The sequence below is a fragment of the Lemur catta genome, chromosome 1, assembly GCF_020740605.2.
Source record: "Lemur catta isolate mLemCat1 chromosome 1, mLemCat1.pri, whole genome shotgun sequence".
Lineage (NCBI taxonomy): Eukaryota > Metazoa > Chordata > Mammalia > Primates > Lemuridae > Lemur > Lemur catta.
In genome coordinates, this window is record NC_059128.1 from 100,523,023 (window position 1) to 100,548,264 (window position 25,242).

Sequence of the window (25,242 nt, forward strand, 5' to 3'; positions counted from 1 at the left end):
TCTCACTCTCTGATTTCCCGCTAAGCAATCTCATATGTGCCTTTGACTTTAAATGTCATTTATATGCTGAAGACAACAAAATGTATACCTTGTCTTTTATGACTTACCCATTTAGATTCTGTTTAAGTAAGAAAAAAAAAATCCTTTACTACATTGAGACTTTAAAAATATTCTCTCATTTTGTCTTCCTAAAGGCTTAAAATTTGGCCTTTCATATTGAAGTCTTTATTATACCTTGAATTGATGTTTATATTTGAGGTTAAGGTGTGATATATTGGGTATATTTTTTTTCCCCATAGGAACTATCAGTTACTCTAGTGCTATTTATTGAGCATTCTTTCCTTTTCTCATTGATTTGCCATGCTACTCTGCCTGACCATTTTGTTGGCAGTGGAAGAAGTAGGTGGGAGAGTTCTTTTGCAAATCTTCAATTAATGCCTCAGTGTTCAGTCTCACTTTTCACTCTTATCCTTCACCATACCTACTATTCTTTCCTTTCCAGAGTTCTAGTAAGCACTTTGGCTGCCATCTTTTTCTTATCCCCAGTGCATATTTGAGGAGACAGCTCTTTTTTACCCTTCTTCATCACTTAACACTTTTTACTTTGCAGCTTCTAGAAATTGGCTGAAATCTCCTGTTGTTGGTAGTCCTCCCTTATTATGCTTGTTGTTGTTGTGGGTTTATACCTTTTCAGTTACTTTTCTTCATTGGGGTCCTGGAGGGAGTGCTTTTAAATATATGTGTTCAGTCTATCTGCTATTTTATCGAAAGTACAAAGTGAAGAATTTTAAACATTAAAGGTTGTGTTACCATATCCTCTGTCTTTAAAAATATAATTAAATTTCTTTTTCTGGGAATGATTAAGCTTCATCTTTCTGAAGGTAGAAAGCTCTTCAGAGGCCCACAAGGTCTTTCCCTTAGTGTTTCATTTTGTTTTTTGATACCACATAAGGTTTTCTATTTTAAATAATCATTTATAGTCTTTAGCATTTCATAGTGCCGAAAAAGTGGCTAATTCTTGTGTTACAGTGTCTGTGCCCTTTGGCTTTTGGGAAACAAGTGTCTATGAAAAAATTATAGGCACAAAAAGGGAAGAAAGTCTATAATGATTAATGATCCATTTATGATTTCACTGTTCACTGTACTTGGGATAGCTCTATAGTAAAATGGTATATAGCAGGTTTCTTTTCCCTGGCAGAAAGGGGAAAGTACTTGGTGTAATATTTTCTTTGCTTACATTGGATACATGCAGTGAATGAAGCTGGTTTATTTTTGGACATTTCCTGTCTATGAACATTGTGGTATTTTAGCCAACACTACTATAATAAAATATAATGCATAAAATGAATTTCCACACCTATGAATGTTGTAATAGAAATTCATAAAATAAGTTATTATAAGAATCAGCACCACTTATTCATCAGGAAAAGAATCTTCCAAAATATTTTAAATCTTTATGTTCTAGCCTGTTATAAAAAGCCTGAAGGTAAAAAAATACATAATCCTCCAAAATGTTGTCTTTTTTTCCATCTAGACATTTATGAGTATGTTCTACATTTACCCTGGTTTTTAAGGACTCATTACTTTATTGCATTAAGTTAATCATTCTGTCTTTTCTTAATGTCTTCTATTAAGTGAAAAGGCATAGAATATTTTTCTGATTTGTTACTATATAAAGATAAAGTTGAATAGGTGAACATTTAGACTTGAAATTAACCACTAAAGATCTTGAAGAGAATTCTTATTTGATGTTGTACTGCCTGCTGTCATATAATTAATGTTTGATTTAGAGAATATATTTGGAAATGCATTGGAATTCATGGGAAAACAAATTTTAAAACATGGATCCTCTGGAGAATAATACCAGCTTTCTTAGAGTGTAAATTTAGGCTAGACTGAGGTAGGAAACTGGACCAGATGACCAGTTACCCACTCTAGAAATTTCAGTCATACTTAATTCTTCTCTCTCCTTCATTCTCCATAGTTAATCAACCCCTAAGTTCTCCTTTTCTCTTAAATATCTGATAAATCTGTGTTCTCTTTCATTAATAATGATCTTGAAAATGTATTGAGCTAAGTATGAGGCATAGTTTAGAATATTATTTCTAATCTTCACAGCAACTGTGAAAAGATACATATTATGATCATCATCTTACGTACAAGGAAACTGAAACTCAAAGAAATTAAGTAACTTGCCCAAAAAGTTATGTGTTTAACAATGGCAGGTCTCGAATTTGAACTAAGATCTGTCTCATTTTCTTTCCAATACCATTTCCACTACAACATACCATTTTTTTCTTATACTCTCATATGGACTAGTTGATGCTGTTCCACTGGTCTTCTTGCTAACCCCCTGCATCCAACTTTTCCCTACTACTTCTTCACAAAGTTAATCAACATATATGTCCGAAGTGGGTCCCTGAGAGCAGAGAGCATATCTTATTCATCTTTGTATTCCCAGCACCTAGATCCATGCATGGCACTTTGGAGGTACTTAAAAACTTGCATTGAATATGGTCTTATTACTTTTTTTTTTATTTCAGCATATTACAGGGGTACAAATGTTTAGGTTACATATATTGCCTTTGCCCCGCCCGAGTCAGAGTTTCAAGCATGTCCATCCCTCAGATGGTGCATACCCATGCCCCCACCCCCCTTCCACCTGCTAACACCCAATGAATGTTACTACTATATGTGCACATAAGTGTTGATCAGTTAATGCCAATTTGATGGTGAGTACATGTGGTGCTTGTTTTTCCATTCTTGTGATACTTCACTTAGTAGAATGGGCTCCAGCTCTATCCAGGATAATACAAGAGGTGCTAGATCACCATTGTTTTTTGTGGTTGAGTAGTACTTCATAGTATACATATACCACATTTTATTAATCCACTCAGGTATTGATGGGCACTTCGGTTGTTTCCATATCTTTGCAATTGTCAATTGTGCTGCTATAAACATTTGAGTGCAGATGTCTTTTTTATAGAATGTCTTTTTTTCCTTTGGATAGATGCCCAGTAATGGGATTGCTGGATCAAATGGTAGTTCTACTTGTAGCTCTTTGAGGTATTTCCATATGACTTTCCATAGAGGTTGTACTAGTTTGCCGTCCCACCAACAGTGTATGAGTGTTCCTATCTCTCCACATCCACACCAACATTATTGTTTTGAGACTTTTTGATAAAGGCCATTCTCATTGGAGTTAAGTGATATTTAAAAACTTCTCAGCCCTACAGGGTAAAATCTGACTTTTCAGTCTCATCACCAACTCTTACTCCCCTGTATGTTTCAGTGTTCCAGCCATATTGAAGTTGTTCTTACTTGAATGTGTTATACATAATCAGGCTTCTGTGCCTTTCTTCATTCTGTTTTTTCCCCTTCTATTCCTGATGAAATTCTGCTATTCATCTCTCAAGGATTAGTTCAAATGCTGCCTCATTTTGAAACTCGGCTTTTTCCCTCTACAAGAATTAGTCATTTCTTTCTCTGTGTTCCCAGAGCATATGGTTTAAATACTCATTATATAACAATAAGCACATTGTATCACATTTGAAGTATATATTTATCTTCCTTTCCACCCCCGACCCTCGAGATTGGGAGCTCTTTGAGGGCAAGTATGTCTTGATTTATTTTTATATCCCTAACACAATACCTTACACATAATAAGCTCTCCACAAAAAAAAAAACAAAAACAACCTATTTGTTTAATGGGATGTTGATGTCATTTCAGTTTAAAAATTATGTCCTATGTGTTTATTAGGTTGATTGCAAAGTAGGATTAGAGCAGTTATATTTCTGAAACCATAGTCCAGTAAAGACAATCAATAATTTTGATATATCCAAAATCTTACATATGGTCTCAATACTGGTTGTTCTTATCAGCACAGAAGATTTGGTGGCCTGTGTCAGAATTCTTAGCACAGTGCCTTATAGATAGTGGGCTTTTAGCAATTGTTGGTGAATGAAAGAATGAATTGTGAATGAATGAACAAATTAATATATATGTATTTGTAACTAAAAAGATGTGGACATATCTACTAAGCATGCAAAGATAACTGGAAGGATAATCTCCAACACATGAAGAATGTTTAGCAAGCTTTCTAAGTCATTTTTTATGGAAATCAGAACACACTTTCCCAGAGCAGCAAATTTATAAACATTGGCCAGAGTTTGAAGCTAAACTCAAAAGCCTCATTCAGAAAATAACTGAAATGAGTTAAGTATTATATGACCTATTTAACAGGTACTATATTTCCCAGTGAAAAAGATGAGCCTGTCTACAGCCCAGCAGATAGACTTTCCATTTGTTCTTGCCAAATGTCCATGTGAGATGTATATAAGTTGGAGATGACTTCTGCTTTGTTTTATAACGATCTTACTGTTTTGCTGAATATAGACTTATCATTTCACTTATTTTCCCAACAGTTTGCTTGACAAGACTTTACATAAAATAAATGATCCCTTTCTAATTGTAGACTTTTTATTTTGGAATTTATATTAAATTTTTAATCATATGGAAAAAGAAAAGCAACACATTTTCAAATATACAGCATCACTTCCCAAAGGATTTATTCATGTTTTTGATACCTAACTCCGATTTCTTATCATTTTTACATTAAAACTAAATTTATTTTGCTGGGTATCATGGCCATCAGGCATCCCTACATAAACTAGCTTTTATTTTTCCCTTCACCTTCTTTCTTCATTACATGTCTTTGCCTCACCTGGGTAAACCTTCTTGCTAACCCTTATTCTATGTCTGTATCACTGATTCTTCCCCTTTTCTGAAACCACAGCTTATGGTTAGAATAGCCTTCTTAAGATTTAGTAGATACTAAAAACTTCATAATTATCTCACTTCATTAATTCATTCAAGAAATATGTATAAAGCAAAGAATGTGCTAGGAACTATGCTAAATATTGGATCTACTATAGTAAGTGACAAAGTTCAAGCACTCAAGGATTACAGTGTTTAGTAAGAGAGACAGACAAGCAACAGGTAATTGCAGCATAATGTGGTAAGTGGTGTAATAGGAGTATGCACTCTTTTTCATCAAGCCTTCTTTATTTTAGCAGCAGTGAAATGCTGACTCCTATCCTCCATTCTATTCCAGTAATGATTATATGGTCTACCTAGCTCAATGTATCACACAAAGCATAGTATATGGAACTAATTCTTATTTTATTTTTGTTCTATTATCAGCCTTTACCATTCTAGGATTATCATCCAAGACTGCTCTTATATTACTACTTATTAAATGTTTGATTATTGTCATGTAATAATCGTTGTCTTAAGCACTAATCTGGTAGAAATAAAGCCTTTTTATATTTTCTTGGTTGCATATTCACATAGAGTAGACTGATGTTATTACCCAGCCTGTTATTGAATAGACAAATGTGTAGAGGGTTAACTGGTACCTCTGAAATAAGTATGATAAACCAACAGGGTGGTGGTTTATCACTGTTATCCCTCAACATCAGCATTTAAAATTTTTGAAGATCTTTAATAATTAATTCATTCAATACACATTGTGAAAAGCTTATTACTAGGCCTCAGCATCCCCAAAGATGAAAAAATATAATCTTTAACTTCAAGGAACTTATTGTCTGGAATTAGAGACAAAATTGTAAACATGTAATTATTATAATACAGTATGAGAAGTGATGTGTTGGAGGAGTGTATAAATGTCCATAGGAACACAAAGAGAAAGACACTAATTTTAGTAGGGGCAAGTAAATACTGTCTGAAAGCAGAAATTTCAGAATGAAAACACATAGAACAAAAGCCAAGCTTTGTTTAAGTTTTGAGGTTGAGTAAGACAAATAGTTTCGTCTCTATTCAGAAAGCAGAAAATTTGAATTGGATCAAGATACTTCGTTTATTGTCTAGCTATCATTCAGGTAGCCTTTTATAAAAAATGTGGCTCCTACTTTGGAAATAATAACAATTACAATATTCAGTAGAATATATACAGTGATTTTGTGTATATATAATATAAATAATGGATTCTTTTTTCATTATTTCTTATTTCAAATTGGGGAGGAAATCTTCACGGATTTTACTAATTATAACTGTAGTATACACTTGCAAAATTTCAAAAACATTGAAATATTCAAAAATAGAAAGAGTTACCCGTTAATCCAATCTCTGAGAGATAAACTATTTTTAACATTTATGATTTGTTTTGTAAATATATTTTTCTAGTGTATGGTTCTTACTATAGAAATTTTTTGACTGTATTTTTTCCAGTCAGAAAATTTCATTGATTGGAAAAACCTATTTGGATTGACGTGAAAAGATACCCATGATATGTTAATTGGATTGTTTTAAAACTAAATAGAATATCAGTATCTTTCATTGATATAAATAATTTGGGTTTAGAGGGTTTTTTTGTTTTTAAGGTACCTCTTTTTTAATTAAAATACTTGATTAGAATAATGTAATATTTCCAGATAGTCTATTGAAAATTCATCTTTGGTGCCCTAGTTTTAATTATTAAAATGAAAAAGATGAATATAAATTGTAAAGAGTTTTTCTAACAGGCCATTTACAACCTGTTATTTACTTTGCATGATAAAACTTTCATCTAAAATTATACTTTGGGTTCTCCAGGTCTCTAGACGCAGGACTCACCAGTGCTTTACAAGGTTTAGCTGTCATAGACTCATACCTTGTTGAAGTAGATGGGGACACACTTTCCCTGTATGGCTCAGGAGCACTGGAGTCTCTGGATCGGAATTGGAGTGCTCAAACGGCAGGAATGGTCACAACAGTCTCCTTCACTTTCATAGAATTTGATGAGATCGTCCAAGTGCTTCCCAAATTGAAGATTAAGTTTCCTAATTCTCTGGTAAACATTTCCTTTTAGTAGTATATTTGAGTTATTCTTAGTCATGACTTGTGTGCTCAGGCCAAAGACCTGTTTTAACTTTTATTTATACAGTTTCTGTCTGGCAGGGAAACTGAGTTTTTGTGTTGATTTTCTGGAGCTGGCATTTAAATTAGTATTCATAAATGGCCTTGTATTTTGTGTTAATGTTGGAAATGATGCTTCTAAAATATAATCCTCTTTGGAGTAAAAAAGACTAATATAAATTTATTCAAATTACATATTTCTACTTTATAAAGCATTCAACTGTATGCAGCACATAGCCCTATGTGTTTAGTTATTGTACCTGGTATTGATGGACATGTATATTTATTATATGATTTTTATAGTAGTCCTCCAATGGCACTGAAAATAATTTTAGTACCTCATTAAAATTATGTTGAGAAATTGACCTTCCCCTATTATGGTAGCATTATATTAATTAATTAGGATGCATTTGTAGAAACTGTGACTTCTACAATGGGCTCTCTCTTGAATTTTTATTATGGTTGTGTTTTTCTCTGTTAGCCAAGTGATTTCTCTTACCCACCCTTTCACAGTGGGGTGTTTTTTTTTCCCCACTTCATCCTCCTTGAAGAAAATAGGTAGATTTGGAGACAGTGTGTTTAGAAAAGAGCACACAAATTCACAGAGACAACATTCGCATTAACATTTCAGTTTTAATGATTTGATTTCTCAGTAGCCAGTTTAACTAGCCTACTTAGTATTTGGCAAGCTACAAGTAATAATGATTAACTAGTTCTTCTCAGGAGCATTGTGAGTCCCGTATTTATAAAGTTCTGAAATTTTCATTTCCAGTGTTTTTTTTTAAATAAATTAAATGTCAGTGTAAATCATATAAAATCATTGTTATGCCTGAAAGAATCTATTTGATATTTATATATAACTTTAAAGAATCTTAGTTTGTTAATAAGTGAGAATGTGCTTTGTAGAAGAAACAACGCAGAATTCAATGTTGGATGTATTCCATCAATGGTGCTTTGGATAAATTAAAGTTATATATGTTTAGTACATTCAGTTAACATAATTGAAAATATATTTGCTAAGCCTAAGGTTTACATATTTACTTAGGGAATGATCAGTGAAGCGTTATTGTTAATATTTCAGGATGGTAAACTCAATGTTGAGATCTTTTTTTGTGTTTTATTATTGCAGCACCTTAAATTTAAAGAAACAAATCTTGTAATGCTGCAGCAATTTAATGCACTAGCACAACTCCGTCGTATTGACCAATTGACAATCGATCCTCAAGGAAATCCAGTTGTCAATTTTACACTCTGGAAATACTATGTGCTGTTTAGGCTGAGCCATTTTAGTATGCAGAAAATAAATGGAACAGAGGTAAGCTGAAAACTAAGTGAACTGTAGAATAAAAATGTTCTTTTTTAGGGGAAATAGGTACTAAAAATGGTGAAAAATTTAAATACCTAGGATATAATTTTTGAGAAATACTGTTTTTTTTAAAAAAAAATTATGACATTTAAAACATTAAAATGAAAAAAATTCTATCCAGAAACTTCTAAAGCACTAAACAAATTATGAAAATAAAATAGTAACCTCATGATGAATAGTAAATACTTTTGTTGCTTTTTTTGTAAGCATTCAGAGAAGTAAAATGGTAAGATAACAATTTTTAAAAAAACCAAAAATAATAATTCTTCCATAGTAATATGATCTTTGTATTTTTCAAAGTGCTTGTAGATTGCCTGGCATACAAGAGGGGATGGGAAAGTAAAACTCAAGTGTCCACTAATAAGGGTCATGGTAGAGGAAGGGAAGAATAAAATGAAAAAAAAAAAGAATGTATAAAAGGAAAGAAGAGTGACTTTAAAAAAAAGAAGAGATGAGAAGGAGAAATAAGAAAGAAAGGGAAAAGAAGAGAAAAGAAAAAGAAAAGAAAACAAGCATAAGTCAATGCCAGGACTGCTTTGTTAATAGTTGGTAACAGCTGCCTGTACCATGACTACATTGGATAACTCTGGCCTGGAGCTGAAGAACTGGAAAATTATTAGTGAAAAGTTATTTTTAGACTGATTCTGCTAAGCTTGTCACAAGGGTAATCTCCCAGCTACTCAAAAACCATGTTCTCTTTAAATATTAATTTGGAAAAAAGAGAAAAACTATGCTTCTACCTCTACTGAATTTAAATAATCCTCCAAAGGAAAAAAATCTTTAAAGTTCAGAACACCTCCTTATTGTAAGATGAACTATAATCAGCTTTGCTGGCACAGTAGCTGTATTTCCCTATAGCTGATACACTACAGGTAGGCACCTCTGGCCTAGAACTCCAAGAATTCTTCATACTTTTAGGAGACTGGAGGTCTCTGGATCAGTGTACAAGCAGCCATATGAAATCTGCACCAACCATGATGTTCCCATGACCATAGTATCAGCCATCTGTTGAAGATGTTGGGCAAATCTAGAATCTTCATATGACTTTTAATTTCTCCAGCTAGTTCTCAAGAGATGTGGTTTAGCCTTGTGTACTTTTGTGTACCCTTTGGTACTTCCCCAGAGGAGAGATCTTAAGTCCCTTGTAGGACCTAATAATTAGTCCCAAAGGTTTCCAGAGTTAGCCTTGACTGGATATAGAATGGTTATTTTGACTATAGGTGGGTGATTCTCCCTTACTAATGGCAAAATTGTTATCCCAATTAACCTTAAATAGTGTATATACACAGATACGAATCATTACCAGAAGATACCCATTATTACAGAACTTTGAATTAGGAAGGAATAGTATAATTATATAAAGTAGAGCAGAATTGTAAAGAACCAGTATAATTTTTTTCTGACTTGAATTTCTGAAAATGCCACTGTCAGGGATATTTGACATTTTCCTAAAATACATTTCTCCTTATAAAATCCTTGACAATATAGAGTAATGTTACACTACATTTCTACATCTCTTTGTAAAAGAGAGAATGATATTGCTTGAAGTAGAATCAAATTGAATTATGAGCATCAAGTAGAAAAGATGTAGTGGCCTGCAGTGGCCACTAGGTGACTATATTGGACCAACAACTTAGTTTTCAGCTAAAGGAAGGATTTGAGGGAGCAGTACCCTCGTTAACTATGAAGGTCCAGGGAAGGGAAGAAATTTTGTCTGCACTGATTCATATGTATAAGATGTTTTTGAATTATTGGCTTTTTTTTTCCAGAAAATGCCTGTAAAGTATATTACAGCTAGTGTTAAGAATGAATTTTTTGAAGATCCAGAATTCAACTACACCAGGGGTTCTCAACCTTGGCTCCATTAACATTTTGGGCCAGATAATTCTTTGCTGAAGGGGCTGTCCTGTGCACTGTAAGATGTTCAGCAGTCATCCTGGTCTCTATCCACTAGATTCCAGTAGTACTCCTCTACCAACTGTGAAAACCAAACATGTCTCCAGACATTGCAAAATGTTTCTTAAGGGGCAAAATGACCCCTGGTTGGGAATCATTGAATTAAATAGACAAACCAACAATATTTAAAATGCAAGTAACCCTATTTTATATTAAAGAAGATATGTCTAGATATTAATACAAGGCCTACTTTCAGCTTTTAGTACTTTATTGGTATAGCCCTCACAGGGTATACTTGTGACAAATTATTCTTTGTGGGGAGAAAGGCTGATATAAATTTAGAATGTACAGGAGTATGCTCACTAATCCTGTGAGAGTTCCATCTCTCAAAAAGGGACAAATTATCCTTATATAAATAGGAGCAAGGTGTGAACAATACCTTGGCTTGCCTTTGACACCTTATTGAAATGAATCTATCCCATTGACACTTGGGAATTTTTCTCTCTAAATAATTCTAATCCAAAAAGCTATAGGATTTCTGAAAAAATTCATTAAGAATCTAAGGTACTTAAAACATAATTCTCAGGAAACACATCTTCTAAGTCAGCACCAGCTCATCATCCCTGGTCAGCTTCCATCAACATCAGTCACATTTATACATCTTCATTTTACTTCAAGGAAGAGAAATGTCAATGAAAACTCTTCTCTCTACAGCCCAGGAGAATGTACTTTCTGGATTTAAAAGATAATATTTAATCTAGACATTTATTTGGGTTTATATAAGCTGTATCCAGCTAACAGATGGTGTCATTTTTGACCCCTCTCCATTGTATCTCTTCAGGTGACGCAGAATGATATGATAATGGCTGAAAGGCTCTTTGGAATCCTAGCACATGTAGCATCTTCTGAGTTACCCCAGTACCGTCTGATTTCAATTCTGGGTGATGCCAGGTAAACTTTAATTTATGTAGTTTTTATAGAATTACTGTTACACTAGAAAAAGAAATCAATTCCATACACCTCTTAGCTGTGTCATTTATGTATTCCACAAACATGTATCCTAGATGTATTTTGTGATTGACACTATTCAAAGTGTTGGGGATATAAAACTAAGTAAGACAAAGTCTTTGTTCTCCTGTGGCTTATAATCTAATAAGTTAAAGATATACATAAGCAATTAAAGCACAATATTTCAGGTACTATAAGAGAGGACTATAGAAGCATAGGAGAGACTAACTGCATTTTGAAAGAACATTGAGAAGGCTTCACAAAGGAGGTAACATTTTATCTAGTTCTTCAGGAATGAGTAGGAATTTTTCGGGTAGAAGATATGTGGTAAAAAGATCTGCAAAAGCACAAGGAATTATAAATAATTCAGTATAATTGGAGCATGGGATGATCATGAATAAGTATAGGACATTAAGCTAGAAAGATTGTTGTCTTATTTTGAAGAGCTTTGCAATCCATGCCAAACAAAAATGAAAATTTGTGTGTTGTAATTAAGCACGACAATCATGTGATTGGATTTGTTTTCTAGAAAGGCTGCCATTCGAGCAGAGAGAGATTGAAAGACTGACCAATTAAGTCATGAGTCTATAGTCCAGGAGAGAGATTATGAGGTCCTGAACTAAGGCAGTGAGAATAAAGGAGAAGATAATTTGAAAAACACTTAGAAGGTATACCTGACAGAACATACTGACTGACAGGATACAGTATGGATAGAGGAAGAATAGTCAATGATGGTGTATCAGCCACGACTCAGTTATAAATAATAGAAGTCACTCTGGTTAGAGTAAGCAAGGTATTAGATATCTACGAAATTTTTGGAAGGGTTGAGGAAGCAGTCTCTAGATTGAGCCTCCAAAGATAACTCCCAGAATGATACCACAGAACAAATCCACAAGGAAACTGCCACTTTTGCTACAGTCATGGACAACAGGAGGCTGTTGTCCTAGCTGTGAGCCCCAGGATCATGCCACTTCAACTACACTGGGGATCAGGAAATTCCCTACTCCACTCCTTAGAACCTGGCTCCAGGGCCATGTTGCCCTGCTATACTTTACACCACCAAGATGCGTGTCTTGTGTGGCATTCCTACTTCTGCCCTTAGCTCAGTTCTGAATTCAGATCTTACGCAAGTGTGTCTGATTCATGGAATCTAAATCCCATCTAGAACTCACAAACTACTTTGAAAAAAAAAATACTGAGGGAGGCATTGAATTCAAGAAATGATGGTGTGGAAATAAATTAGTAAAAAATTATAGTTTTCTGGATAAGTATTAATACATAATATAAAAAAATAAATAACTTGAAAATAGAAATCTCAGAAAATCCTAAGAGAACGGAAGTTAAAGTTTGCTAAGTTTCTTTGCCTGTTTAGGACACATAATAGGTACTAATTAACAACAAAAATTGATGGAAAAATACATGTTTGACTGTGTGTATTAAAATTTTAAGGATTGCCATTAGAAAAAGATTAGATGTATAATTCTAAATTACTAAAAAAACAAAAAAAAGAGTAGCAAAAAGCAGAAAGAGAAGAAAAAAGAAAAGCATATGAGTTATCATAATAAATTAATGAATGAAATTCTCCTATTAATAGATAGTACCTCTCAGAGTGGGTTCAAGATTGAGTTACGTGTTATTTTTGAGAAACATCCCTAAAGAAATTCCTAAAATTTGAAAATAAAGGGATAAAAATATATAACAAGCAAATGCCAACAACAAATATGAGAATATTAGTATTAGAGATAATAGAATTGATGACACTAAAAACTGCAATCTACCGAAAGATAATAGTTATGAAACAGTGTAATCAGGATTACAGCTTCTAAACATATTAACAAATACAGGTATACATTGACAAATTCAATTATTATAGTAGTTATTAATATACTTCTCATAACTCAGATCAAATAAATCAAAATAAGAAACAATATGGAGGATTTGAATAACACAGTTAACACACTTTATCAATTAAATGTATTTAAAATATTATTTCCAGAACCATATGCACAATTCAGAAAAAAACACATATTCTATTAAAAAATCTATGAAATGTCTATAAAACTTAAACATATATTAAACTCAAAGAAAATTTCTATGTATCCCAAAAAGCATACTCATATAGATCATATCATAAAATTGTAAATAATGAGTTAGGATAGCAAAAACTTCTCTAGCTGGAACTGGGAGGGTGGAAAATATGGGAAGCAAGTTTCCAGAAAACAAAATACAAGTGCCTTTAACACATTAACTGCCATGTGAGTTGTATTTAACTCATGCTAGTTTTGAGCCCAGGGCCTCATGAAGCATTTGTAACTTACACATCTCTTCACTTTGGGAGCTGCAAGAACTATTTTTTAAGTTGCATATATTAATAACTCATGCACAGAAAACTATAAAAAATAAATTTTGTATTAAATTAGAATGGATCATTTTGTTTTTGAAGTTTTCATTCTATCTTCTTAATAAAATACCGTGGAAAAAAAATTTTTTCTAGTGTGGCACTCAATGTGTTAAACTTTAGAAAAAGGGTGTTTGACTTCAATCAAAGTTATAAACATGCAAATTTTAAAATAATGAAATAACTTCTTGGGGAAAGACTAAAAGTTTGATGATATACAGTGTGGTGAAATAGGGCTCTTATATGCTTTTGGTGGTAATGAAATTTACTGTAATTATTTTTCACAGCAATTTAGCAATATCTAACAAATTTTAAACATACATGCCTTTTGACTTAGAAATTTTACTTAAAGTAATTTGTTCTACAGATTTTTTTACATGAACACAAATATATGTGTCCAAGGATTTTCATTGTAGCCAGTATTTATATTAGCAAAAATATAAAAACTTACTAAATGTCCATCAGTAGAACATGACCAATTACTTGCAGCTCTAAAAATAATTAGATATTCTTATATGAAACAGTTACTAACACGTCTCAAAATAAAAATGTGAGAGGCTGGGTACAGTGGCTCACACCTGTAATCCCAGAACTTTGGGAGGCCAAGACAGGAGGATCACTTGAGGCCAAGAGTTTGAAAACAGCCTCATAGCAAGACCCCATCTCTAAAAAAAAAAAAAAAAAAAGGTAAGATATAGAACATTTGTATAGTATGCTTGCAATTTGTGAGAAATGGGGCATATTTTTCAGAGGCATTCTTGTGCTGTTTAAACATATTTGATTTTTAAAAAATGATTGCCTCTAGATGTTCAACTGGGGACACTAGGGTTCCAAAGTGTATAAGATGCTTACTTTTTACTGCATGTTTATATGAACCTCTTGAATTATCTTTTTGGTTTTTGTTCAGTCTTGTTTTTAGAGTTTTTTGTTGTTGTTTTCTGTGGGTTTGGTTTGTTTTATTTGTTTGTTTGTTTGTTTTTTGAGATAGAGTCTTGCTCTATTACCCAGGCTATAGTGCAGTAGTGTCATCATAGCTCACTACAACCTCAAACTCCTAGGCTCCAGTGATCATCCTGACTTAGCCTCCTGAATAGCTGGGACTACAGGCACATGCCACTATGCCCAGCAATTTTTTTTTATTTTTTGTAGAGACAAGGTCTCCATATGTTGCTCAAGCAATCCTCCAGCCTCTGCCTCCTAAAGTACTAGGATTATAGGCATGAGCCACTACACCCAGCCTATATTCTTTTTTTAAAAAGGATATTTTAAAAAAATACTTTAACTCTGTTAAATTAAAGAGGAAGTTAAAGCTGAAATAATAAATCATATATAAATGAATTTGACAACAAGAATACTATGTGTCAGGACCTCTGGGACATGGCCAAAACTGTACTCAGAGGAAATTATGTATCTTTAATGTACTTACTGGAAAACAAAAAAGATTAGAAAGTAATAAATAAAGCTTTTACTTCAGGAAGCTATAAAAACACCAAAGTGAAGCAAAAGAAAATGGGGAAAAGAAGTTTGTAAAGATAACAGCAACTTTAAAAAAAAAAAAAAAAGAAATTGAAAAGATAGTAGTTGACCAGTAAAAGCAAAAATTGACTCTCCAGAAAATACAGGAACTCAACTTGTAAACTTTTGTAATTAATCAGAATATGCAATAATGAGGCCAGATAGATACTAGATCAACATATTGATATAAAAATAATTAACAAGTCCTCATAGCAAAAATAAACTATTGAAAATAGTATTAGAAAGAGTATCCCATTTACAGAGGCAAAGAAACTATAAAATACCAGTAAATCTACTGGACAAGAGTGCACACAGACGATTTATGTACAAGGCTGCCATGCTTTATTGTTTGTAGTTGCTCGACTTTGGAAAGTGATTAAATGCCTAGTAATAGGGAAACCTAAGTATATCATGGTATTTCTCCATTATGGGTATAGTATCCATATGATACAATCTACATTACAGTCATTACTTGACTGTAAAAGGAGGAGGGGGGAAAAGATTGAGGTAAATCTCCTGTTCTGACATGAAATTATCAGAAACATATATTTAATTGAATGAAATAAGGCATCAAATGATATTTATATTATGATTCAATATTATAAAAAACTAAATATGTAGACATGTAAATACAGAGACATAGAAAGGTAACTGAATCATTCATGTTGTTGTTTGTAGCTACAGTTTGTTGTTTTTCAAGGCTCAATAGTATTCCATTTAAAAGTGTATCAATTATTTATTCTATTGCTGGTAGATATTTGGGTTATGTCCTATTTTTGGTTATTATGAATAAAGCTGCTATGAGCATACTTGCACATGACTTTGGTGCACATACACACTCATTTCTTGTGAATATAACTTATGAGGGGAACTACTAGGTCACAGGGAAGAGGGTGTGTTTAACTTTATTAGATACTGCCAACAGTTTTCCAAATTGGTTGTACCAATTTACACTCCCATTAGCAACATGTGAGAGTTCCAGTTATTCACATCGTCACCAATACTCGATATTGCCAGTTTTTAAACATATGTTTGCCATTTAGATGGTGCATAGTGGAACCTCATTGCTTTAATTGCATTTCCGCAATCGCTAATGACACTGAGAATCTTTCCATTTGTTTAGTAGCTATTTATATATTTTCTTTTGTGAAGCGCCTGTTCAAGTCTTCCACCCATTTTTAAAGATTGTCTGTCTTTTCCTTATTGATTTCTGGGAATTCTTTCCATATTCTCGATATGAATCATTTGTAGGATTTATATATTGCAAATATCTTCTTAAAAAAAAAAAAAAGAAAGGGAACCAAAAGCACGAACACCTGGAGGGATGTAGATATTAGGAGTGGTGATAGAGTGGTTGAAGAGTGGCTTTCAAGTTTTGCTCTGTGCTGGTATAGTTTGAAAAGAGTGGCTTTCAAGTTTTACTCTACATCTGTTCAAAATTGGGAATATATTGAACTTCTGTTTCTGAAAATGCTGAGTTTGGTTGTATTGACCATCCCTTATGTTAAAAACCACTAAAAATGCTGGGTAAAATAAAAAATAAAAACTTCTCCATAAATGTTTTGAGGATGGAGTCCTATGCTAAGAACTGACTTACCATCATTTTGCCCATGTTGTATTGGTCCAAGCGAGTCACAGAGCAACATTTGAGGGGCCTGGAAGTAGGCCTTACATAGCTGTAAAATCACATTGTAAGGGGCATGGATTTAAGGAAGCCATAATACAGCCATTAATGTAATCAATCTACCTCAATGATACAGATGCAAATATACTAATTTTTCTGATTAAAAGCCATAAATTGTCAGACTGAATAAAAAAATGAAGTCCAACTATATGTTGTTTACAGCAGACATATCTGAAACATAAGTTTACATAAAGTTGGAAAGTAAAAAAGTGAGAAAAGATAAACAACATAAATACTATCCACAATAACAGCAGAGTAACCATTGAGGACTAAATAGACTTCAAAGTTAAAAGCAATACTAGAAATAAAGAGGATCATTTCAAATTGATAATAGGTTCAGTTTGCCAGAAAGACATAGCAAATTTAAATTTGTATGCACCTATTAGCACAACCTTAAAAATTTATAACCCAAAAGTTCCAGAACTACAAATCCACAGTTTCACTGGGAAGCTTTAATACATCTGTGAGTAAATATTATAAAAAGGATATAAAATACTTGAACAATATGATAACAAATTTGACCTAATGGACAGTGACAGAATGTTGCCCCCAGCAACTGCAGAACACACATTCTTTTAAAGCATACATGGAACATTTATAAAAATTAACCAAATACTATCCATAAAGCAAATGTCAACAGATTGCAAAGAATTGAAATCACATGGACTGTGTTCTCTGTTCAAAATGCAATTAAGCTTTAACCCAATTACAACATGATAACCAGGAAATCCCCGTATATTTGGAAATTAAGAAACACATTTCTATATAACCCATAGGTCAAAGACAATTTGTAATGGAAATCTGAAACTGCCTTGAACTGAAATACAGTAAAAATACCACATTTCAAAACTTGTGGGATTAGGTTAAAGTGGTGCTAAATGTAAACATGCTAGCCTTAAAATGAGCATATTAGGAAAGAATAAAGGCTGAAAATGAATGAGAAAAACATTTATCTCACCAAGCTAGAAAAAGAACAACAAAATAACCCTGAAGAAAGTTAAAGAAAAAAAATAATGAGGTTAAAGACAGGATTACTTGAAAGTTGATTTGTGAAATGACTAATGAAAGTGATAGAAAATGTATGTGGGCATTGTTTTTGTAATTAAAACATTAGGTACAAATATAGATCTTTATCTGCATTTATTTTCTTTACTAAAATGAGAAAGTTATACTACCTAAATATCCAATAAAAAGGATAATTAGGTAAATTGTGATCTCTATCACAAATGACTTTTATTCACTTATTAAAATTATCATTTTTTAATGATAGAGAAAATGCTTATTATATAGCATTAAGTGAAAACAGTATACAAAATTGGATGTTTAATATGATTTTAACATTTTACAAAAATTTGTAGAAAAAGCCTACAAAGAAGTATGTTGAATGTGAACAAGGTCATAGATTTAGATTTATGACTTATGAGTGATTTTATCTATTCATACTTTTCAAAATGTATACTTCCCAAAATTTCTAAAATAATTGTGTTATACTTTTAAATGAAAAAGAAGAAATTTTAAAATTTCTTCTCCCAATCTTCAGTTCACAGTAAAGTAGTAGTATCACTTCATTTAGAGACACCCTAAGTGGTGGAAACCAGAAATCGACCGTCATGGAGGATGAGTTGCAGTCCTCTGGAATTCTGGGCTGATGGCTCTGTAAGTGATACTGTGAGCACTGTGTATGTCCCTCTTCATAATCAAGTATGGCTTCTTGTTTCATTATTTAACCTCCTACTAGGGATCTTGCCATGACATGCTAACAGTTGGAGGTTTTTTTGGTTTCCACTTGTTTTGTTTTTGCCTAAACTTAAACCAGTATCCCATTCCATTTTCTAGCTCTGAGTAATGTGCACTACTGAGGTGCATAATGGAATTATGAACTATTTGTGTGATTTATGAGAGGTAACTAACATATGTTTCATGGGATATAAAGACTTTGAAAGTTTGCCCTACTGTATCTTTAATTGGGTTATTTTGTGCTCCATGACTGTTTAATTTTTGTATTGATTTTTATTAAGGTGAAGTTGTTTTTTTCATTTTAGAAATGCTTGAGACATGTTTATGTTGATGATTGGTTGTTATGGAACAGAAGAATTTGGGTTGAGTAGCCTAATTAGTAGCAAGATTGGAGTACCAAACTGAGCTCAAATAAGTAATAAACTCAAACTCACAAAACAGATGTTCAAAACAGCATGTGCTCTCCTCTAAAGTCAACAAAAATAGACATGTTTTAATAAGTCTGATAAGTAATGCTCTAAATCTCTATACTGTCTTTCTACAGGAAAAAGCAGTTCCAGTATCTGCTAGAAACCAAAGGAAAAAAGCCTGGTGTTGTCAATGAAGAAAATAACGACAGCAAAAGACTTGTAGGAGAAAACACAAATCGTGCTACACTAAATTATACCACAAGAGACTTTTATAATGAAAAGCTAGAGGTAAAACTATCATTAATCTGTGGAATCTAGTGTCTGGATATATCTTACATGGCTTGGGATTTGGGGGTTGTACATTTCACCGTTAGTCAGTTAAGGGAACCTTTTTTTGTTCTAGAATGTTTGTCAGCTTTATATACAAAGCTAGGGGACAGTAAGCACCAAAGTATTAGGAAGAAATATAGCCCTGAGATGAAGAAGAGCGCATGATTCCAATATTTTTATTTCAGCAGAAAAAAAAATGTTCAAAAGAAATCTGTACCAAAAATCTAGACCAAAATAGAATCAAGGGTCCTGGTCTATCTGAATTAATAAAAGGGGTCTAGGCTTGTTGTGAATACTTAAGCAGCCCGTGTCAGACCAGCAGAGGACATAGCAGAACCTCCATTTCTATTCTCTTTACTTGGGTCCTTGGTGTTTTAATTCATACCCTTCATTCTACACCATTAACTTCTGTGTTCTTAATCATGTAGTATAATTTCAACCCATTCTATTCCCAATATAGCTACTTACCCAGGAAAACTAGAAATGATCCCTATCTTTTTTACATGTTCAAAGGTTTATTGGGGAAATACAATTTGTGGTGCTGTGGTAGCTACAAAGAAGAAAAGCGTACAGTGCCTACCTTGATGGAACTCATAGGAAAGCTGAAGAAACAAGTCATCTAAATAACAATAGTTAAGATTCTTCAAGTGATTTTGAGGAGACAAAAGGGCAAAAGAACAAGATAGAGATCAGACACATTTATTGAGCATCTATGACTTACGAGCAAGGCACTGTGTGAGGAGATATACCTATATAGAAATACACAAAAATGTATATATAATTATATATCTTCTCACACAGGTTATATATAGATATAGATAAATAGATACAGTGAGAGGCATCTCTCCAGATATGCATACCTCTAGAGACAGAGATAGATGTAGATATATCTATATATCTTCTCACACAGCTTATATATAGATATAAATAGATATAGATATATAAGAGGATGGATAGATATAGAGATATCTACCTATATCTATATTTATATCTATTTATATCTTTCTCTAGAGATAGATATATTAATAGATAGATTTATTTATCTCCTCCCACAGGTTATATGTATGTATATTCTATATATACACTGTAAATTATATATAATTTAGATGTGAAATGGCCAGACAAGTGGTTTTCAAATGTTTTTTAACAGCTGTGGAATCTTTATTCCAACCATAATTGTCGTTAAAAACCCAGTATGTCAAAACAAAGCAAAACAACAGAACTATTGTCATTATAGAGGAAAAGCAGGAGACTCAGAGTTTCATTTGATTGGATCTTCTATCCTTTTTCTTTTTCCTCACCCTATTTGTAATCTTGAAGTATCTCCTTGGAACCCATAGGGCTCTAAGGATTACAGCTTGAAAATTACTTGAAAATTCAATGTCACAATATTTTTATAGCTTCCTAAAAGATGTTCAGATTCTGCTTTAAATTCTTCTAGTGCAAAAACAGGTCCATGCTTCATGTGGTAGTTGTCTATCACTGAACAACTCTGAATGTGAAGAAATTCTTATTCATATTAAACTTAAATCTGCTCCTAATAACTTTCACTTATTGATCCTAGTACCACCTTATGTAGTAAAGAGAACAAGTCTCTTCCTTATGAAAACCCTCCAAGTACTTGAAGTCAACTACCCATTTCATCTTAGCCCTCTCCACATTCATACTTTCACTCATTCAAAAATCATTTCTTGAGTACCTGTCATATACAATGCACTGTGAAATATACTAGGACTATAAGAAGACACTGTCTTTGACCTCATGGACTTTGCATTCTAATGGAAGAGATAGACATATATCATTATAAATCAGTATATCAAAAGAGTAGAGGAGGGATAGCTAATGCAAATCTTAACAAGAAGGGAGGCTTCCAGAAAAGAGGCTGCCTGATACGAGTATTAAAGGATAAAATACAGCTATATGACAAAGGTAAAGAGGGCAAGTAGAATAGTAAGAATAAAAGGCATAGATGTATAAAACAGATAAGGAGATGGCCAGGAAATACAAGCAGTGCATTGTTGTTGAAGTACAAAGATTGAGGTAGATAGTGTTAAAAGATGAGACTGGAAAGGTAATAAGAGGGTTATGTGAAAGAGTTTGAGTATAATCCTTTGGTCAATAGGGTTTTCCTGGTCTTGCCAGAGAAAGGAAAATGAAAGCCAAGCTGGCAGAATTATGAGTCCCTCTCTTCCTGAATACAGTTGTATAAGGTGTATGCAGTCCTCCCTTGGTATCCACAGGTGATTAGTTCTGGGACCTCCTGTGGGTACCAAAATCCTCTGATGCTCAAGCCCCTGATATAAAATGGCATCATATTTGTGTATAACCTATGCACATCCTCCTGTATACTTTAAATCATCTCTAGTTATTTATAATACCTAATACAATGTAAATGCTATGTAAATAGCTATTATACTGTATTGTTTAGGAATTAATGACAAGAAAAACAAGTCTGTACATGTTCAGTACAGATGCAGTTCTTTTCCTGATAGTTTTGATCCGTGGTTGGTTGAATCCACAGATGTGACACCCATGAATATGGAGGGCTGACTGTATTCAGAAAATCTAAATAAGCTAATTTTCATAAAAAATTTAGAAAAATATCAAAGAGCTACATTCAAAACAAGGACAGCTTCATAGAGAAATCTATCAACTCTTTAAGGAACAAAAAAATTCTAATGATTTTTAAGTTGTTCAAGAGTATTGAAAAAGAAGGAAAACTTTCCCATTTTTTTTATTTTTTTTAATTGATACATAATAGTTGTACATATTGATGGATTACATGTTACATCTTGAAACTAGCACACAGCATACAATGATCATATCAGGGTAACTGGGACAAGATTCACCTGAAACAGTCATCATTGCTTTATGAAATTTTATTGAAAATCATTGAAGAAATACTAACTAGATTATTTTTATGGACAGAAACTTTCTACATTGTAAAGATGGCAAATCTTTCTAAATTCATTCAAAATATAAGGCAGTTCTAATTCAAATTTGGACAGAGTTATTTATGGAATTTCACCAGCTGATCTCAAAAGTTATCTGATAGAACAAAGGACCTAAAAAATACACAAAAGTAAAGGTGGAGAGAACTTGCCTTACCAGATAGCAAGTATTATTATAATGCTATAGCAATTAAGGCACTGTAGGGATAGACAAATAGATCGGTGGACAAAACAGAAAGCCAGAACTATCCCTGTATATGGGGAAACTTTATACAGATAGTAGATATTACAAACTACTAGAAACAAACCATTTAATATTCCTCAGTAATAATACTGAGGAAATGGGATATCCATTCAGAAAAACATTGAACTCTTCTTCGTACCATAGAATAAAAATTTACCTCCAGATCAAATAAAAGCCCAAGTATGAAAAGCAAAACTTTAAAGTTCTTATTTTTAAAATAAGAGAAAACCTTTATAACCTTGGTTGGGTATGATTTTTTTCACACCACCAGTGCGCAAACTATAAAGGAAAAAATTTTGATAAATTCGGCACTCAGGCAGCTCGTCAGAGCGACTGTGCACTTGTGGCTGGTTAGAGGCAATTTGTGAAATGAGTAACTCAGAAGATGATGACCCCCCAGATTTCTGCTCACACCTTAGCAGCTCTCCAGGAGTTTTATGCTGAACAAAAACAACAAACTGACCTAGGTGGAGATGATAAATATAACATCGAAATAATAGAAGAGAATTGGTGACAGGGTCTCATTCTGTCACCCAGGATGAAGTGCAGTGGTATGATTATAGCTCATTGTAACCTCAAACTCCTGGACTCAAGTGACCTCCCAGTGTCTGGAACTACAGCAATTAAGCCAGTTTTGGTATAGTCAGGAAACTGCTCTGCGACTTGCATAAGAAGCCATTGCTGCTGCTGGAGAAGGTGGCAGAATAGCATGTGTGAGTGCCCCCAGCGTTTACCAGAAACTCAGAGAACTGCGCAGAGAGAGAAGACTTTTCATTATACATGCTTGAATATGACAAAAGATTTGCCATGTACAGAGAGGAGTTTATCTTCTATGATTACTATAATCCATTGGATTTGCCCGAAAAAATTGCTGTACATAGTTTTGACATCGTAATAGCAGATCCTCCCTATCTTCCTGAGTAATGTCTCAGAAAAACATCAGAAACCATCAGGTACCTGACTCAGGGCAAGATTCTGCTGTGCACAGGTGCCATCGTGGAAGAACTTGCAACAGAACTCCTTGGAGTGAAGATGTGCAAGTTTATTCCAAAACAGACCTGAAACTTAGCAAACGAGTTTTGCTGTTATGTGAATTATGAATCTGGGCTAGACTGTGGTCTCTAAATACAGATAGTAACAAAGCACAGTAAAGGACCCCTCACACATTTCTCCTCTCTTTTTATTTTCTTAGTAGATTGAGAAGTTGTAACCTCCTCCCCTCCTCACCAAACAGGAGCTGTCCCTGGTCTAATTTTCAAAATAAGGACACAACCTCTCAGTATTGTTTCCTTAAGGAGGGCATCCCTAGAGCTTGGTCGTCTTCTGCCAGGCCGAATCCACGGAATTAGAGTTGGAAGAAATCTTAGAAACTGCCTAATCCACTCTCCTCATTTAACATATGTAAAAACAGAACAAACGGCTTTGTGGCTTGCCCAAGGCCTCCTAATTAGACAGGACCTTGGCCTCTGCCTCAGGCCGTAGGTTCCCTAAAAATGCACTTCTTCTGTGTGCCTGGCGCAGTCTGGGAGCATCCTAGGGCTCATGAGGCCCCACCCATGTCCAATTCGAGCCCCTCAAGAAGAAACAATTTGCCTCCATGAGGTATCTGAGTGCCTCTGGGAATTCTCCTCCTCTTCCCAGTTCCGGGAGGGCTGAGAGGGTAATGGGAACAAAACCCAAGTGCTCTCGCTCCAAACTGCCTGAGCAGATGAAAGTGCCATCTGTAAACCAAACCCCAGAACCAAAAGGGGAGCTGGGAAATGCATGGAGTATCACTATTGAAAGCATATTTATTCATCACACACCCACACCACAGAGGACTCCAGCAGCCAGAAAGGATGAACTGTTGGTACATGCAACTGGGATGGACCCCAAGGACATCAACTGAGTGAAAAATCCCAAAGATTACACACTGGATGTTTCTAGTTATCAGAGGGGAACAATTTAGTGGTTGGAAGGGGTCAGGATAGGCGCAGGGGGAGTTTTCTGGTACTTGCATGGTGGTCTGTGTCTTATCTATCTGTAGTGACGGTTTCATGCATCTGCACATGTGACAGCATTGCGTAGAACCACACACATACACATACACACAAATGAGTGTGTGTAAAACTAGTTAACTCGTAATGTGGTCTGTGGGTTGAACCAGTATCTGTTTTCTGGTTATGATATTGCACTGGGGGAAAGTGGGAAAAGGGTATATAAGACCTATCAGTAGTATTTTTTGAATTTCCTGGGAATCTATAATCATTTTAAAATAAAAACTTTCCAAAAAATTTTCAAAAAAATTTGGCAAGTCAGGGTCATTGGTTTTGGTTTTGGGGCTTTGTTTTGTTTTGTTTTGTTTATAGAGAAAGGGATAGTCTCTCTCTGTTGTCCAGACTGGTCTAGAACTCCTGGGCTCAAGGAATCCTCCTGCCTCAGCCTCCTAAGTGACTGGGACTATAGGCATGAAGATTTTTAAAAATAGAAGTAGCTTCAGTGAAGTTAAGTAAAGTCTTGAGTAGAGTGGTTTTGAGCACTAAATAAGCAATGAAAAAGTAAAGATAGGGAATGTTGACTCCTATTTTGAGAAATTTTAAAGGGAAAAGAAGGAATCTGAAGTCCCATAATACTTTGGAAAGAACACTAGGCTAACAATCAGAAGACTTGGATTTGAGCCCCTTATTCAACCACTTATTACCTGAAAGACCTTGCCCAAGTCTCTTAATCACTCTCTCTTGACTCAGAGCCCAGCATTCCTTCATTTATACCATGCTCCCCACAGCTTGAAAAATACTTAAATCACTG

The 25,242-nt window shown here is 33.9% G+C and overlaps 1 protein-coding gene and 1 pseudogene across 3 annotated transcripts in view; both read left to right on the forward strand.

The window, feature by feature from the left end:
- LRRC49 (leucine rich repeat containing 49) overlaps window positions 1-25,242 on the forward strand; it is a 129,318-nt gene that overhangs the window by 97,921 nt on the left and 6,155 nt on the right. For all 3 annotated transcript variants that reach the window (XM_045530934.1, XM_045530942.1, XM_045530946.1), the window contains 4 exons: window positions 6,614-6,851; window positions 8,046-8,231; window positions 11,020-11,129; window positions 19,065-19,218. In XM_045530934.1, the coding sequence (XP_045386890.1) occupies window positions 6,614-6,851; window positions 8,046-8,231; window positions 11,020-11,129; window positions 19,065-19,218 (688 nt within the window). The remainder of the gene's footprint in view (window positions 1-6,613; window positions 6,852-8,045; window positions 8,232-11,019; window positions 11,130-19,064; window positions 19,219-25,242) is intronic.
- On the forward strand, window positions 22,825-23,622 carry LOC123623638 (annotated as a pseudogene).